The 17,752-nt window shown below is 38.0% G+C and overlaps 1 protein-coding gene and 1 pseudogene across 1 annotated transcript; one reads left to right on the top strand and one right to left on the bottom strand.

The window, feature by feature from the left end:
• Positions 1 to 11,973: 11,973 nt before the first annotated feature.
• LOC149214655 (disease resistance protein RUN1-like) lies at positions 11,974 to 13,023 on the bottom strand. The gene is made up of 2 exons (XM_089389462.1): positions 12,942 to 13,023; positions 11,974 to 12,737 (listed from the first exon to the last, which is right to left on the bottom strand). The coding sequence occupies exons 1-2, from the start codon at positions 13,021 to 13,023 to the stop codon at positions 11,974 to 11,976; spliced, it is 846 nt and encodes a 281-aa protein (XP_089245588.1).
• A 3,624-nt stretch (positions 13,024 to 16,647) lies between these two features.
• On the top strand, positions 16,648 to 17,385 carry LOC149214654 (floricaula/leafy-like protein FL1 pseudogene; annotated as a pseudogene).
• Positions 17,386 to 17,752: the final 367 nt, after the last annotated feature.

Here is a 17,752-nt window from a genome sequence, read left to right as displayed (position 1 = left end):
CATATGAACAACATCCCTCCATTTGTACTTCCTAACTTCAGAGGCATGAGATTAAAAGACCCAGAAACATTTCTTTTCGAATTTGAAATAAATTGCAGATCTTATGGCTACTCATTACACATTCAAAAATTGAATTTGTTTCCGGAAACATTGAAGGATAAAGCTCTTAGATGGTTCATGAATCTAGGAACAAATTCTATAAGGACATGGGATGATATGAAAAGAGTATTTTTGGAAAAATATAAAGATTATTGAATACACCATGACCTTAGAAATGAAGTCTTTAAGACGAATAAAAAAGAGGATGAAAGCTTAGAAGATTTAGTGGAGAAATTTACTTATAATGTCAAAAGATCTAAATTTCATTATTTAGGATTAGACACATTAAAAACCGTCCTACTAAATATATAAGGGATGAATGGATTGATCTTCTTCACCTGGTGGGAAAGGGAGACTTCTCTCAATTTTCATTTCAAGAGATTTGTGAATTGTGAAAGAACATCAAGAGGAAAATCAAAGTATGGAAGATCCCCTCAGGATTCAGTTATGGAAAGAGTAAGTAAGTCAGCGTCAAAATTGGTAAGTCAAACTGAACTTAACAATTTGTTAGATATTCTTGGTAATTTAAATGAAGAAATTGATATTCTAAGAATGCAAAACAAGAAAAAAAAATTGAGATTGTTGCTTTATTTATATTTTTCCCTAAATGTAGAAAGAAACATGTTTTTCATGAATGTCCACTTGATAACATTAAAATTTGTGAAATACGTGCAAGATCACATACTACAAAATATTGTCCATCATTACCAGGGTTAAAGGCAGTTTACCAAGGAGAAAATCAAACATTGGAACAATCCTATTATGTAGCTCCAACAAGACCATGGCAGACTCAACAATATGGTATGATGCAAGATCTTAATTCACGATATGCACAACAATCTCAAAGTAATTGGAAAACACCATTTCCTTGGAAACCTTGGCTATCTCAATCCCAACATCAAAACCAATATTAGCAACAAGGTTGGAAAGGGCCTTACATAAGAAATCCACCGTATCCTCAACCTTTTCCTCACTATCTTCAATACCAATATCAATGTTATCCATACCATTCACCTCCACCAAAACATCAAGTTCACCCTCAATTGACCTCAATTCAACTTTTCCCATTACCACCCACACAAGCACCCCAAAGATTCATTCCCACTCCACTACCTGCAAAACTATTTCGGATACCCAATACTAAAAAACCTTAATCCATTAATGATTCTTCAGCCGCCATTGAAGAACAAAAACTAGAAGAATAATAATTAGATAAGGTCCAAGAATCATGGATGCTTGTTGAAGAAGAGAAGTTGTTGGAACCTAAGATTGAAAAGTTTCATGCATGCCTATCACCATATTCTATGAATGGGGATCACATCTCTGAAGACTTGCATGGAATGATAGCAGGAAGCCAAGGAAGACAAGATTACATTGAATCTTGGTTCAAGACAGTCATTGGATCCCAATGCTCAATTCTTCAATATTTTTCGACATCATCTCAATCAAGGCAGTTGGTATCTCATATACTGGTACATATCAAAGTGTATCTTTAAAACCTGCATACGAGTTTAGATATCATCTTGTTACACACATGGTTCCATTGGAAGTATCCATATACTAGAACAAGACTTATTTTTTATGTAGATTAGGACATATAAAAAAATAAAAAATGTAAAGAGAAAAATAAGTCCTTTTGTGAAAACCAGCTTGTTGGTGCAATTGGACATGAGCTTTGCTTGAAAACCAAGCAACTGGCGAGCAACGTTCATAATAAGTTTTGCAATTTTATGATGGTTTCAATCTTTTATTATGGTTCTTCAAGTCACTTTGGTTCTATGCTTGAATTGGTTGATGTGGGATTCCTTAAGGCCCACCTACCAACACATCTTGTCCCATCGAATTCAACACCTTATCTGGGACCAAGATCAAAGATTATTTGGAGTGCCTTGGAACTTGCATATTATTGGCTTGATTTGGGTTGAACTAGGTTCAATTTATACTACGCACCAAAAAAACCCTTGATCATTGGCCCTTTCGGCAATGACCTGCAAGAAAATCGTAGTCTCACCCGAAGTGACTATGGGAGGATGCAAAACCATGTTTTTTCAGCTTTGAGGGACTAGGAGATGTGGTATTCTTATGTTATCTCATTCTTAGTGCTTATAAATCACTTTGGTGCATTAGATTAATTACTTAAACATGCCATCTAAAACCATAAACCATCACTCTGATGAAGTAAATTGCAACTATAATAACTGCTACTCTACAATAGATCAAATGAAAATATACTCATCAATCACACAAGAACACCAAATTACCATGGTTCACCCCAGTGTAGGGCTACATCCACAAGAACTGTTGTTTAATATAATGAATCTTTGAATATCAAATAGTTCTTGGCCTGCGCACTGAGTTGCAACCTGTCTGCGCACTTAGCTGCAGACTCAAACCTTTGCACACTCAGCTACAAAGCCTTTCTTTCGCTACACAATTACATATCACTATAATTCATCCATAACACTGACCTAGATCCAAAAATAGATGATTCTCTTCTTATTATTTTACCTTATATATACTATTACACTAGAGGGTTACACCATCAAAGTATCATGGTCCAAATACTATGGACTCCTTAAAACAAGCAACTATGGCCCCAAAACCCTTGATCCCTTACAAAGTTGTGCACTTTACAAAAAGGAGGGGCTTCGATCCACCCCGAAGCCCTTATGACATCGCATGGTATATTTAATTCGAAAACTACAATCCGTTGCATGCTCCACTGCACACTTTGCCCCACAAGATGCAGAGTCTTTGCCAAACTCTAGGCCAAGTTGGGCTGCACCTAATAGGCCCCCAACACTCGCATGTGACTCATCCCTAGTCACTCAACTGATTTTCCTTTGATATTTGTTGCAATATTGTTGTAGGTGTTGTTGAATTATTGCAGAATGTCTGTGACCTGATTCTCTTCTTTGCGCATTTCTTCCAGCAGTGCTTTTGTTGCTAGTCCTGTAGCCTTCTGCATCACTGAATCCTCTCTTTGTTGAAGCTCTTGAAGCTTCTCATCCACTACTTGGGACAATTCGAGAGCCTCATCCTACCATGGCTGATTTCTCTCTGTTGGATTCTACTCTCCCTTCCTCAGCTCCTCTATCTTCTTCTGGAGGGAATTTCGCTCATTGGCCTTTACGAGTTTCTATGATATTGGTAAGGTTCTCACAGTTTCCCGAATCTTCTCCAGATGCTACTCCTTCTGCTGAATATCCTCATGTATTTTCTGCACATTTGGATCTTCCTGCAGTGAAGTCCAAATTTGTAAGCTCTCATCCAATAGCTTCCCACAATCTACCACTATTGTGGAGACTCTGACCACTATAGCCTTTAAGTCAGTCTTCCTCTGCTCTCTCACTTCCTGTGGTGTGGTTGGATGTAGCTTCATCTATAGCTCATTGATCTTCATATCATATGTCTACGATCTTATTCTTGTATCCTTTACTGCAAGGTCGAGCTTCGTGACCTTGTCCTCCATTAGTTCCTTTTCTCAGACATCAATGTCTAGAACCTCACATGTTGCTTCAACCACCTCCTTCAGATTCTGCTGCTACTGTACTACCTGCTCCCTCTCATGGATCGCCTGGTTGAGCTTCTGTTTTAGTGAATCTCGATCTCTCTCTACTTGAATGTTTAACTTTGATGTGATTTGTTCGCGTTTCTTTAGCTCATCTATGATATCTTGATGTAGCTTGTGTAATCTATGAAGTAGCATTGCTGCGATTTTCATATTCACATACCTCCACTCTTTGGCCTGCTACTATACCTTGGTGGAGTCAAACTGCAAGGGCTCTAACAGGTATTTGCATTATTTTCACCCCAAGTGTAGGCTGTATTGGTCTTTCCTCTCCAAGCTTCTCTTGTAACTGCACTGGCTATCTGACTGCCTATGCCAATGTCTTCAATTCTGCAATGCGCTCCGCTACACTTGTTAGAGGTGTGGCATAGAGATCCTCAAGCTTACTCCATAATTCTGTTGTTGCTTCCTGAATTTTGTCCCCAATCTGGTCCAAGTCCCCATCAGTGAGGACTAATGGCGTTATGTCCTTTATCTCATCTGCCTTCTGCTTCTTTTTTCTTTTTGTGGCAAGTTCGCTTGTACCTTCCTCTTCTTTGCAACAGATGGGTCTATCTCTGCCTTTTCATATTCTTTGTGCTTCTCATCACCTCTAGGAGGATCCCTAAGAATCTTTTCGTGGTGCTCCTATTGTTCTGACTCTTGTTTATCCTTATCCTTCCCACTCGTTTCCCCGTGTTGCATCGTGTCCTTATTTTTCGAAGTATCCTCCGTCTCTGTCTCCGGCGTAGTCATACATTCCACGGACCATTGCTGTACTTGTTCTAGGATATTTTCTTATGTTACTAAATATGGTAGGGGATGCCATGTCTTCCTTGTGTCCCTGTGAGTATGTATGTAAATTTTGTGGAAGTCAGCCTTAAACTTTGCAACATAACTATACTGCTCGTATGGGCTCAGTGAAAGGCGAGGGTGTTGTTTCACCATCATGTGTAAATCCATATGGTATAGAACAAAAAAAAATATTTTATCTTGTGCTCGCGTCGAATTAGTGGTATACCATAGCGAGGCACATTGCGTGGCTTCACAAACATCCAAGGCTACTGGAGGGAACTACGAATCTTCCAACTCTTTCCATGCAAGCATCGTAATTATTAAAATTAACCATGCGTAATGAAATGGAGTACCTTTCTCCTGATCCTCGCAGTAGTCATCCATAATATCTTAGCATAGATATGTGGCCCAGTTGTATTGAACCCCATTAATGCACTGCATAGCTAATGAAACCACCAGTGCAGGGAATTCATTAGCCTGACACTTCCTCATGATTTTTCTAGCCAATATAAGTGCTACAAAGTGAACTCCCTGGTCATTGATCGAGCTGATATCATAACTTCGCTTCCCTTTTGTTAGTCCAAACCTATTCTTCATATTGTCTACTATGGCTTTGTCCCAATCTTTCCCAACAAACTCCTCTGCGGGGTTTAGCCCTTGATAAGGAAGTCTTTTGATTCTCCATATTAGAAATGGCTTGATAGGGATCCTCTTCACCATCCACAGGCATCCATTGTGCACTAGCACGAGCAATTGTCTCACACAAGTTGTGCTTCCTAGACTTCTTCCAAAGTGCGGCACATTCAACATATTCAACAAGCCCGACTCTACTAATTCAACCGCCCACTGCTACGGTTCTAACCTTGTCACACCACTCTCAGGCTAATGCACTTGTTTCAAGTATTTGTCTAGTGAGAACTACAGATATTTATTTATGTCATTCAAATCATAGTCCGCGAACTTCAGCTGCGGAGTCTTCCCAAGTCTTTCTCCACTAAATTCCATTGACTTTGACAATAAAGGTGTGAAGGTGCCATCCTTTGCGTCCTTCGACTCTGTCATTGGTTTTATATTTCGTTTTATTGGTGGAATATATGGTGGGAGAGGCGACGGAAACGTTGCGTTGTCCATTTCCATTTGCACTTTCTCTACTTCTTCCTCACTATCTCTCATAGGATTGGGCTCTTCCCTAGGCTCAATTGTTTTCTTGTCTTGTTTCTTCTTCATTCTCTCCTCTATGTTTATTTTCTTTTGCAAAGATATTTGTTGCGTGCGTGATGGTGTTGTTGCAGGTGGCGATGTTGATGTGGGCATATCAACTAATACTTCCATGACTCCGACTATGCCCTTCTCATGAAATATACAAACAATTTCTTCTCAAGAACACTCAAATGACATACGACAACGAAACTTTTTGCAACTTCTCCATAATAGCAATATTCCAACAACAAAGTACCAAATTAGGGCAGGACATGACCTTTTATAAAAAAATATGAATTTTTAACCCCATCATTAGTGTTCATTAATTTCATATCCATCTCTAGATCCGGTCAATATGTCCTCATAAATACATCTTTCTGCATGTTTCAATGGAATTTATTTTTTTAACAGTCATATTTTTTCGATGAACTTTGATGCGTCCTATATTGTAGCACAACAACTCCTCTTACATCGAGGTTCCTACATCAAATCTCTCTCTGCAGTGTAGTTTATAGTCGAGTGCCCACTTTCAAATGTAAGTGGCACTAAGACTTTTCTTCTTTCTTTTGAGCGAAGCTATAGGGGCAGGGTTGTCCCTATACAACTTCAACCTACTACCATTTACTCTTCCTTGAACCAATTCTCCATTTAACTTTGCTAATTGAACTGCGCCTCCATCAGTAATATGTTTGATAATGTATGGGCCCAACCAATACATCTTGAATTTTCTTGGAAACTTTACAAACTTGCTTTCATAAACGAGAACAAGGTCTCCTACCTAGAACTTCTTCTGCTTAATATGTTTGTCATACCAAGCCTTTTCTCTTACTTTCTGTACCTACTAATGGAATTTTGCTATAAATCTATCTTCCTCCAAAGAAAGCAATTGCGACATTTTTTCCTCCATTATATCAAGTTCTGCCATATCTGTAAAAGATACAAGATCTAATACAAAAACTCCCATATTTATTTAGTCTTTGAAGAGAGATAATGAAACCCTCTAATCGTTGATCCTTTCTGACAATTGATCTATCATTGTATATCCTTGTGAATCCCAATCAATGAAATTACTCTAATACCATGGAAAATTCTCAAGCCTAGGTGACTAATATTTGCATATTCTCATGATAAATAACTCAAATAAAATTTATTTAATAGCAGAAAATTAAATTTCTGCTCATTGCATCAATCACACAAATAGTTGAAAAATGAACAGCATAAGAAATAAAACACATACAAAGGGATTTCTCCTTCAAATCAATTTTTCATTCCTTTGATCAAAGGTGGCCTCTGCAAACTACTTTGAACTAGTAGTTGACTGCTTATAATTATTTTATTAATAAAAACAAAATTGTAATATAAAGAATTGAATTGTTGTGAATAATTATTTTTCATTTATTAATTTTTAATTGAGTGAATTTTATTTTTATTTTAAATCTAACATTTTATTGATTTAAGGATTATATATGTGTGTGTGTGAATTGAGCTAACAACAACTTAGATATGTCTAACTCTCGATCTACCAAGTGCCAAGAGGGATTAAATCTCTTTTCACGCTAAAAAAGGTTTGCATTTATACCCTTGACAAGTTAAGATGGATCAAGATTGATTTAATTATTAATTATAATTATAAATATGATTATTAATTTTATTTTTTTATTTTTTTTGTTATCTAATTTAATTGAGTTAAAATGCTTTATTGATAATTATAATTATTAATGATTTTTTTTTTCTTTTATTTTGACCCAAGTCAAAATGTTAAATATTACAACAACTTGACCATACTAGGTTGCAATGAATATAATGATTATTTTATTTTTTAAAATTTTAATTTTAATTTTAATTTTATTTTATTTTCACTGAGTCAAAATATTAACAAGACATTACAACATCTTTACCACACTTACAGAAGAACGCCTTTTGAAGCAATACTGATTTTTCTTATATAAAATTGTCTTATCATTCCATTTTAGAAGAAGTTCATTCCTGATACATGATATATCACCTCTTTCAATATTTTCATAAAAGATATCTGGCTTGGTAGATCCGGAGTTAAGATGAATCCTGACTGATAATTAATTATAATTATTGATTTTATGTATTTATTTTAATTTTATTTTTATGTAATTTGACCCAAGTCAAAATATTAAACATGACAACCTCTAGATCATACTAGGTTGCAATAAATGTAATCATTATTTTATTTCATTTTATTTTTTAATTTTAATTTTAATTTTATTTTATTTTGACTGATTGAAAATGTGAACAAGACATTACAACATCTTTAATACACTAACAGAAATTCACCTTTTTGAAGCAATAATAATTTTATCATTCCATATAGAAAAAATCCATTTCAATAAAATTAATTATATGCATTTATTTTATTTTTATTTTTATGTAACTTAAACGAGTCAAATTATTAAATAAAATATTACATTACAACATCTTTACCATACTAAATTAGATAATACCTCTAAACACAATATTTTTCTTATATAAAATTGTATTATTTTTATAAATAATAATAATAATAATAAAATCCATTCCTGACTGTCCTCTTTCATAGATACAGCTCAACTCTTTCAATCCACCTCTCTAAATGGCTGTCATCTCTTATGTTCTCTATAAACGATTATATTCACAATGCATATAAATGATTATATTCAATGTGTGCAATGTTGTTGTGTTATTCAAGTTGTCTCACTTTATAAAATGTCAAACCAAAACATGCGTGAGGAACTTATCTCGATCACTCTCCATATTCCATTCATATAAATTGGTTGGTGTCCCTGAAAATGAAAATTAATAGAAATTTTATTCCATTCATCTAAATTGGAGTCTGAACATGGAAATTTATAGAAATTTTTATTATAACAGTGTTCGGAATCAAAATCTTTGGAAAACCAAAATCTAAGAGAATTTAGAATCTAGATGCATCGATACCTTTTAAAGATTGAAAATATGAGCACCACTTTGAAACTGTCTTAGCTTCCAAGTTTTACACTCTGCACCATTGTATTGTGATTAAACTAGAGAGAACATCATCACAATGAAAATACAAAAAGGAAAAACCTCCACAGTTGAACTTGTGCATATAAAAACCCTACTCACATTCTTAATTTCCTCCTCTGTAAACTTGGGAACACCATTCTTCATCTGGGCTTTGAGCTGGTCCAGCTTGTACACTTTCAGAGGATGTTCAATCCGGGAGCTGTAATTCCATCTATCACCGTTCAAGTCTGTGTCTGAGAGTGATTCCCCCTTTATCACCAGCGCGTTAACCTCCGCATAAACTTTGACGTCTTCTTTCCCCAATTCCCGCATGTCCACACACACATACAGAGCTTCCTTCTCTTCCACTGCATCCCAAGGCTTTCGCAACCCACCACTCATGGCATCCCCTATTCTGCTAGACGCACCAAGGAAAGGATTATCGAAGAGCTGATTAAGGCCAAACCCCAAGCTCTCAGACGATAAAATGGATTTGTTACATGGCAAAATAAAAGAAGGGTTTAAACCTTAATAGCCACACAATAAACCAAACAAGGACGGAATTCGAAGGAGTTTTACAATGCTCACCCATAAACATATTAGACAAACCCTAGTTATGCATTTCAGAAGCCTGGAAGTTTTGTTTGTCATTCTGAATTGATGAATCGTCCTCAGGCCTGTATTTCGCTGTAGCTTACTCTTCTCGGAAGCCTCTTCCCACTGGTTGGCGTAGTCATTACTCCTGCATTCCAATGCACTTTGGGACACAGACCCTTATAGCATCTCCAACGAGCTCAAATGTTCAATATTGGGCAACATCTCTAAATTGGAACATCCGCAGATTTCAAGACACTCTCACACCCGTTAAGTTCCCAGCAGATTGGGACCAACATCTGCAGAGTGGAGCATGACCTCTAACAAAGACTTTGGAGGGCCGTAAGGTTACCCACCGACTTTGGGAGCGTCAAGAGATTGAAGCAACTAGTCAAGTCAAGTCTTTGGAGGCCTGTCAGATTCCCCACCAACTCTGGGATACTCCGCAGATTGAAGCAATCAAACAAGTAAAGAATTTTAAGGTTCGTCAGGTTCCCTATCGAGTCTGAGAGCCTCTGCAGATTGGAACACTCGGCCAAGTAAAGATTTTGGAGGCCTGTCAGGTTCCCGAACGACTCTGGGAGCGTTTGCAAACTGGAGCACCATTCCAAGTCAAGACTTTGGAGGCACCTCAGGTTCTCGATCGAGTCTGGCAATGTCTGCAGATTGGAGCATGTCGCCAAGCCAAGACTTTGGAGGGGCCTCAGGTTCCTGACTGACTCTGGGAGCATCTGCAATTTGGAGCACCCGGCCAAGTTAAAATTTTGGAGGCCCATTAGGTTCCCGACCGAGTCTGGGAGCGTCTGCAAATTGGAGCACTTGGCCAGCCAAAGACTTTGAAGGCCCGTCAGGTTACCGACTGAGTCTGGGAGCGTTTGCAATATGGAGCACATAAGCAAGTTAAGGGTTTGGAGGCCCATTAATTTCCCGACCGAGTGTTGGGAATTTTCTGTTTAATTCCAAAATAAAAGGAACAGAGAATAATACTTTGTTTTGCCACAGGATCAAAAATTTATTTGGTGAAGATAGAGATTTACATATGCACATTGAAATATATATTCATTAATAAAACTGCCTGATACAAAAAAAGGGTCTTCCTCTTCCAGAGGGATTACAACCAGAGACTGCTTCAGATGCAGTTCCAAAACAAAAAAAATAAAATTACTTTGTCTCTGCAACAAAGAACAATACTCTGTTTCTTCAAAAATTAACACTGTTGAAAACACTCCTGTGACTGCACTACTATGCATTTCATTCTCTGTCTTAGCTTAAAAAAAAACTTGCTGTGTTTGCTTACAAATTTACACGGCTGTGTAAAAACCCCTTTTTCATTCGCACTGCCGCGTGCTGCGTGCTTCCCTTTACATTGCATATACATCAACAACTAAAAAACAAAAACATAACAATACATACTTCTATGCTATACTCCCGTGAGTTTTTAAAAAAAATAATAAAATTAAAGACTTTTACCAACATTCTATGAACCATAGTAAATTACATTTATTGCTTTACTCATAAAAACGGCGGTCAAAATGAAACTTTTACTTCACGTTATGTCCATATGGTGCAGGCCTGTACACAGCCGTTGATTCAATCGAACGGTTGATTGTAATCCCCCGGAGGTCCCATCTTTTCGAACTTTACCTGCCGGGGAAAGGTGGTTTTGGAAAAGTTGCTCTGTGCATGTGGCAGCCGATGATTGTGATCGCTGCCCCTCGAGAAAAACCACTGTCCAGTGAATGGCAGAGCGGGGAATCCTGACAGTTTTTCAAAACAGAACGCTGCAGTTTAAATTAACATTTCAACAGTGTGGGAGTGTCTGCAGATTGGAGGACCCGACCAAGCAAAGACTTTGGAGGCCCGTCAGGTTCTCGACCGAGTTTGGGAGGGTCTGCAGATTGCAGCACATGAACATACGAAGACTTTGGAGGCCGGTCAGGTTGCCGACCGAGTCTGGGAGCGTATGTAGATTGAAGCACCCGCCCATGTCAAGACTTTGGAGGCCAGTCAGGTTCCCAAATGATTCTGGTAGGGTTTGCAGCTTGGAGCACCCCAAGTGAAGAATTTGGGGTCCTGATAAGTTCCAAAATTCATTTGAAAAAGTTTCAAGATATCTAGTGTGCAGAGCAACTTTTTTGAGGCGCTTGAGCTTGTCAATGGACTCTGGAACTTTCGAAAGGGGAGCATCAATATGCAATTCCCTCAATTGCAGAGGTGCCTGCAATGTTCACATGCATTATTAAAGCGAGTTTGAACTTCTACAACTTTTTTTCAATGTGGCATACGATAACAAAAACTCAGTTCAAAAATTTTTACAATATGAAAAAAAAAGTAAATAGATCTGTTTAAAAAACACGAAAAACAACACTATACGTGAGATTCATGTCGCCAGAGTCTTTTCAGTTGTCGCCCTTCTATATGTAACACTCTTAAATTCTTTAATGGAATCTAGGGAGGTAAAGAGGACTTAGGACAATGCTCCCAACGGAAATATAATAGTGGTGGTGATTGTTCACTTCTCAATACTTGTTCAACAAAATGACTTTCAGCCCTAAGCAGCTGCAACCTGCTTAGGTTGCATCTGCCGGCAAGGTTTTCAAAAGATTGTTCAGGGCCATTTCCATGAACCATGCTAATTCCATGCACCTGAATTGTTCACCCATAGCTGTTAGAAACACGATTGAAAATATTGGGAAGTTATAAGATTTCAGAACTTGACAGACAACTTTGATGGCACAAGGCTATTTCGAAAGTCCATCAAGAATACTTACAAATGATTGGCCAGACATATTATGAAGAAGATTCTCTGTGAAATGCCAAAGACGACGTGGATATTCTGGATTCTCGGTGATATCTCTGCCGAGGTCTCGCAGGTGGTCGTGCATTCTTAGACGGTTCATACTGTCCACCTCAACCAGGCATCTGTTTTCCAGCTTCCAAAGACCGAGCGACCCTTCCCAGTCGGAGCCATCCCATACTCTTATAGCGGTATCCCTGTCTTCTCCTATAAAGAAACAGGCTACTTCTAAGAATATCTGCTTCTCCTCCTCATCGGGAGCATCGTAGCTAATTCCAAGTCTGCTTCGTATATCGTCAGGAAGCACTTTGGAGGTTTTCCGCAATTGTGCACTCCAATGCCTCAAATCATCTTTTCCACGAAGAAGCGCCCCAAGCACTTTAAGCAATAGTGGCAAACCATTGTAGACATGCAAAAACTTCTTAACCACTTCTTCAAATCCTATAACAGGACGGGGTTGACCGAAGGCATGCCAACAAAAGAGTTCTTGCGAGTGCTCAGGATTGATGCCTTTCAGTGTATGAATGGATGACTCACCAATACCTACGCTTATAAGCACATCCTTATTGCGAGATGTAATTAAAATTAAGCTACCTACATCAATAATATCTTTAACCGGTGCACATAAAGCATCCATTTGATCCATATGATCAATATCATCTAAAATGATAAGAGCTCGTTGAGAAACTGTTTTGAGCCTCTCTATACCTTCATCAACGTTGTTTATTTGTGCATTCCATTGAATCAACACCTTAAGAAGGCTACTCTGCAGGGAAGGTAAATATGTGGATCTGACATCAAATAAGAAGCAAGATCAACTGTAATTTGGAGAGTCTAATTACTTGTCCTTCAGCTCAAAACTGTTGAAATAGTATTTTCAACTGCAGCAACAGTTGAACAGGGACCACGTACATTCCAAAAAACCAGCCAGACTTTTCCCGCACCGCTTTTCACCGAGCAATGGTATTCTCCGCAGGGCAGCAATAAAAATCATCGATTGTTACGTGCCACAACAGTTTTTCAAAACAGGTTTTTTCCCGGAACGTAAAGTTCAGCATAAAAGGGCTTGCGATATGGTTCGACAACCGTCCAATTGAAATCAAGATTGATGTCCGTTGATTGAAACCAAAGTTTGTGTACAGGCCTGCAACAAATGACATGACGTGAAGTAAAATTTTTGTTTGACCGCTGGTTTGCCAGTAAAGAATTAAATGAAAAATTTATTGTGGTCGTAGAAGGTAGGTAAAGTTTTTATTTCATTGTTCACGGGTGTAGTTTTGTTATTGTATAGGTAAAAGCGTATTGTTATTTTTTTTTTGTTGTTGCATACGAAAAGTAGAAATGCGCAGTAGCGTGTGGGGGAAAGCTTTTTGTTGTTCAGTGAAATGAAATTTTTTATGCACAGCAGTGCAGTGAATGTAATTTTTGTTGTTTGTCCAATGTGAAATGTAATATGCGCAACAGCGCGAATGTAATGGCTTTGTTGAGAGAACGAATATGAAGTGAAAAACGCAGTAGCGTATATTAATTTTTACACAACAGTTTATTGATTTTTCAGCAGAGACAAAGTTTTTTTTACATGGAATATGCAACAGCGTGAATGAGATTTTACACACAACAAAAATAGAGAAATTTTCTGGAGAGACAGAGTAAATTTTTTTTGTGGGACTGAAGGGTTCTTGGAGAATCCCTCTGTGAGAGGAAGATCTTTTTGTAACAACAGTTGTTTTATTAATGAATACAAAGTTTGTTTTGTGTGTGTGTAAAACTCTGTTCTTCAGAAAACAATTTTTGCTTCCTTGTGCTAAGATCCTGTGTTAAAAACAGAGCATTTTTTTCTGTTCATTGTTGTTTGGAATTACCAAAAATTCCCAACATGGTATCAGAGCTTGTCCAAGCTCTTTGAAGGTGTCAAAGAAGCTGAAGGAAGGATTTCTTGCTGCAGCAGCTTCTCCAGCAGAGTGAAGACTCAGTGAAAAAAATCCAAGGTATTTCTCAAGCTAGTTTTTGTGTTACTGTTGAAGACAGTCAGTGATTTTAAATTCACAGTCAAGTATTTTGAAGCATAGTTAAGAGTGCAAGTATGGCTGGAGCCAGCACTAGCATAGGTATCTTTAATACTCAGCTCCCACAATTTAATGGAAAAAACTATGACTATTGGGCAATAACTATGAAAGCTTTGCTTGCTTCCCAAGACTTATGGGAATTTGTTGAGGATGGATTTGAAGAACCAGCAGATGAAAATGAGTTTAATAACTTAACTCAGGCAGAGAAAGATCTATTGAAGAGCAATAAGAAGAAGGATTCTAAAGCCCTCTACTTTTTGTATCAAGCAGTGGATGAGAGTGTGTTTCCAAGGATAGCAGCAGCCAAGAGATCCAAAGAAGCATGGGAAACTCTCAAGATAGCCTATCAAGGCATGGAGAAAGTGAAGACAGCTAAATTACAGTTGCTGAGGAGAGATTTTGAGAATCTTTGCATGAAGGAGTTAGATAATATTGACTCATTCTTCACAGATGTGATTGGTCTGGGCACACAGATAAGGTCTCATGGCGGTTTTCTTGAAGAAAGGAGGATTGTGGAGAAACTATTGAGGATCCTACCCTCAAGGTTTGATGTGATTGTCACCACCATAGAAGAGACAAAGGATCTCACAAAATTTTCAGTTGATGAACTACATGCATCACTGATAACACATGAACAGAGATTGAGTAGAAATGAAAACTCATCTCTAGAACATGCCTTTAAGACCCAGATGTTTTTTGGAAGAGGAAGAGGTCAAGGCAGAGGAAACAAGAGAGGAAGAGGTAGAAGCCAAAACAGAGGTGGAAGAAACAGTCCAGCAAATGCTCAAGGAAGAGGCAGCAATCCAAATCAGAACCAAGGCCAAGGTAGCAGCCAACAAAGTGGACAACATCATGCTCAAGGACAAAGGTATGATAAATCCAATGTCCAATGTCACTATTGTAAAAAATATGGGCATTATGCAAATGAATGTAGGAAGAAACAACATGATATGAGTAATAGAACTAGTGCAAATTTCACTAGAGAAAATATCAGCCAAAATAATTTGTTTTTAGCTTGTAATATGGCTGAAGAAAAGAGTGAAGATGTATGGTTTCTAGACTCTGGTTGCAGTAACCATATGACAGGAAACATAGCCATGTTTTCTATGTTAGATCAGAATGTGAAGTCACAAGTCAGACTAGGGACCGATAATAAAGTTTTTGTTATGGGAAAAGGAGAAGTAAATGTTTTAACAAAGAAAGGTGAAAAGAAAACCATAGCAGATGTTTATTATGTTCCTGAAATGAAATGTAACCTCTTAAGTATTGGACAACTTGTTCAAAAGGGGTACAATGTTTTCTTTGTGGATGATGTATGCACCATCATGGATAAAGCACCCAGCAAACAATGTATGTTGAAGTGAAGATGACAAAGAACAGGATGTTCCCTCTCATAATGAAAGCAGATTTAAAAAATGGAGAACAAATAGCAGCAGTGACACAAGATACTTTCCAAAGCGAACCAAATGATGAAAATTGGTTGTGGCACTTGAGATTTGGACATCTCAACTTTGGAGGTCTTAACTTGTTTAATAGAAAAGGAATGGTAAGAGGATTACCATTGATAGAGAAACCAAATAGCCTTTGTGAAGGTTGTATCTTGGGGAAACAACACAGAAAAAGTTTTCCATCTGGGAAAAGCATAAGGGCAAAAGCACCCTAAGAGATTGTCCACTCAGATTTATGTGGACTGATGCAAACTCCATCACTTGTAGGTAGCCACTATATACTAACATTCAGTGATGATTTTACTAGAAAAACTTGGGTTTATTTCCTGAAGAACAAAAGTGAAGTGTTTGAAAGGTTTTGCAATTTCAAAGCACTTGTAGAAAACCAAAGCGGGCTGCATATCAAAGTTTTAAGAACTGATAGAGGAGGTGAGTATATCTCCAAGGAATTTCTACATTTTTGTAGAAAAAATGGAATTCATAAACAGTTTACCACTAAGTACACTCCACAACAAAATGGAGTTGCCGAAAGGAAGAATAGGAAAATCATGGATATGGCGAGGAGCATGCTAAAGGCAAAGCATTTGCCAAATGATTATTGGGCTGAAGCTGTACATTGTGCAGCGTACATTTTGAATAGATGCCCTACAAAAGCAGTCATGAACAGAGTGCCGGAAGAAGCATGGAGTGGGACAAAGGAAGGAGTCACCCACATGAAAGTTTTTGGATGTGTGGCTTATGCACACATTCTAGATCAGCTAAGGAAGAAGTTGGACAGCAAAGGGGAGAAATGTATTTTTATTGGATACAGTGAGGAATCCAAAGCTTACATGTTGTATAACCCATCCACCAAGAAGCTTATTGTGAGTAGAGATGTTCAGTTCATTGAGGAGGAAGCTTGGGATGGAAGCATAGAGAAAAAAATGAATTTTAAAAACTCTATGTCTCATGATGAAGATGATGAAGAGATGGCTGAAATACATCCCCAAACAGCATCACCAACACAAGGGCAACAAAAGACACCCTTGAGGAGAAACGAAAGTGTTTCTCCAAGCACACCACAAGGAGGAAATTCAAGTGCTTCCTCAAGCACTTGTGCACCAAATGAATGAGGTAAGAAGTTCATAAATTTAAGTGACATTTATGAACAAGAGGCAGCAAATGAAGGTATGAACTCTTTGTTTGCTTTATATTGTCATGTTGATGACCCTGTTCATTTCGAAGATGCAATTAAGGATAGGAAATGGATAGAACCCATCAGGGAGAAAGGAATTGAAGTTCCTTGAAGATCTGTTTAAAGAGTATGGAGTTCGATACGTAAATCTTGCCAACATGGCCGAGACGGGCTTCACTGCCAACACCCTTGTCAATATGACAGAGGAAGAGATTGAAGATTTGATGAAGACCCTGGTAGAACTCTATCTTATGGATCTTCTTATAGGGGAGAGATATGGAATTAAATCTATCATAAGAGCAGAGAAGAAAAGGTTGCAGGATAGCTTGAAGATGCAAAGGTTGGAAATCTTGTCTGAGGCAGAGAGAAAGAGGATATTACATGATGACCAGAATACGTTTGCAGCTACTATGGCATCCGAAGGAACATCTAAGGAACTGAGAGCAAATGACCCACTGATTTTCCCAGAAAGCACAAGTGCAGATCATATCCCAATGGATATAGCCAGGTGCAAAGAAAGTGCTCTTATTCTCCAGAACAGTAACCAGGCACAGTTTTGTGGCTCGGGATTGATTGGAGTGCCTAAGCACAGCAGTGAGAGCAATGAAAGGAAAGTTGATATGAATAGACAGAAAAGCTTTGAATTTTTGAGGGATGTCTGGTTATGACTGATAACCCAGCAGTTGAAATTAAAGGGGAGTGTTGAAAAAGTAATTTCAACTGCAGCGACAATTGAACAGGGACCGCGTACATTCCAGAAAACTAGCCAGACTTTTCCCGCACCGCTTTTCACTGAGCAGTGGTATTTTCTGGAGGGCAGCGATAACAATCATCGATTCACACGTGCCATAACAGTTTTTCAAAACAGGTTTTTTCTCGAAACGTAAAGTTCAGCAGAAAAGGGCTTGCGATATGGTTTGACAACCGTCCGATTGAAATCAAGATTGATGTCCATCGATTGAAACCAAAGTTTGTGTACAATCCTGCAGCAAATGATATGACGCGAAAGTAAAATTTTTGTTTGACCACCGGTTT

Source organism: Pinus tabuliformis, chromosome 1_1 (assembly GCF_031772625.1).
Source record: "Pinus tabuliformis cultivar Carrire ecotype Pingquan chromosome 1_1, CPIR1, whole genome shotgun sequence".
Lineage (NCBI taxonomy): Eukaryota > Viridiplantae > Streptophyta > Pinopsida > Pinales > Pinaceae > Pinus > Pinus tabuliformis.
The sequence above is the reverse complement of the archived record's forward strand: the minus strand, read 5'-3'. Positions and strand labels throughout refer to the sequence as shown.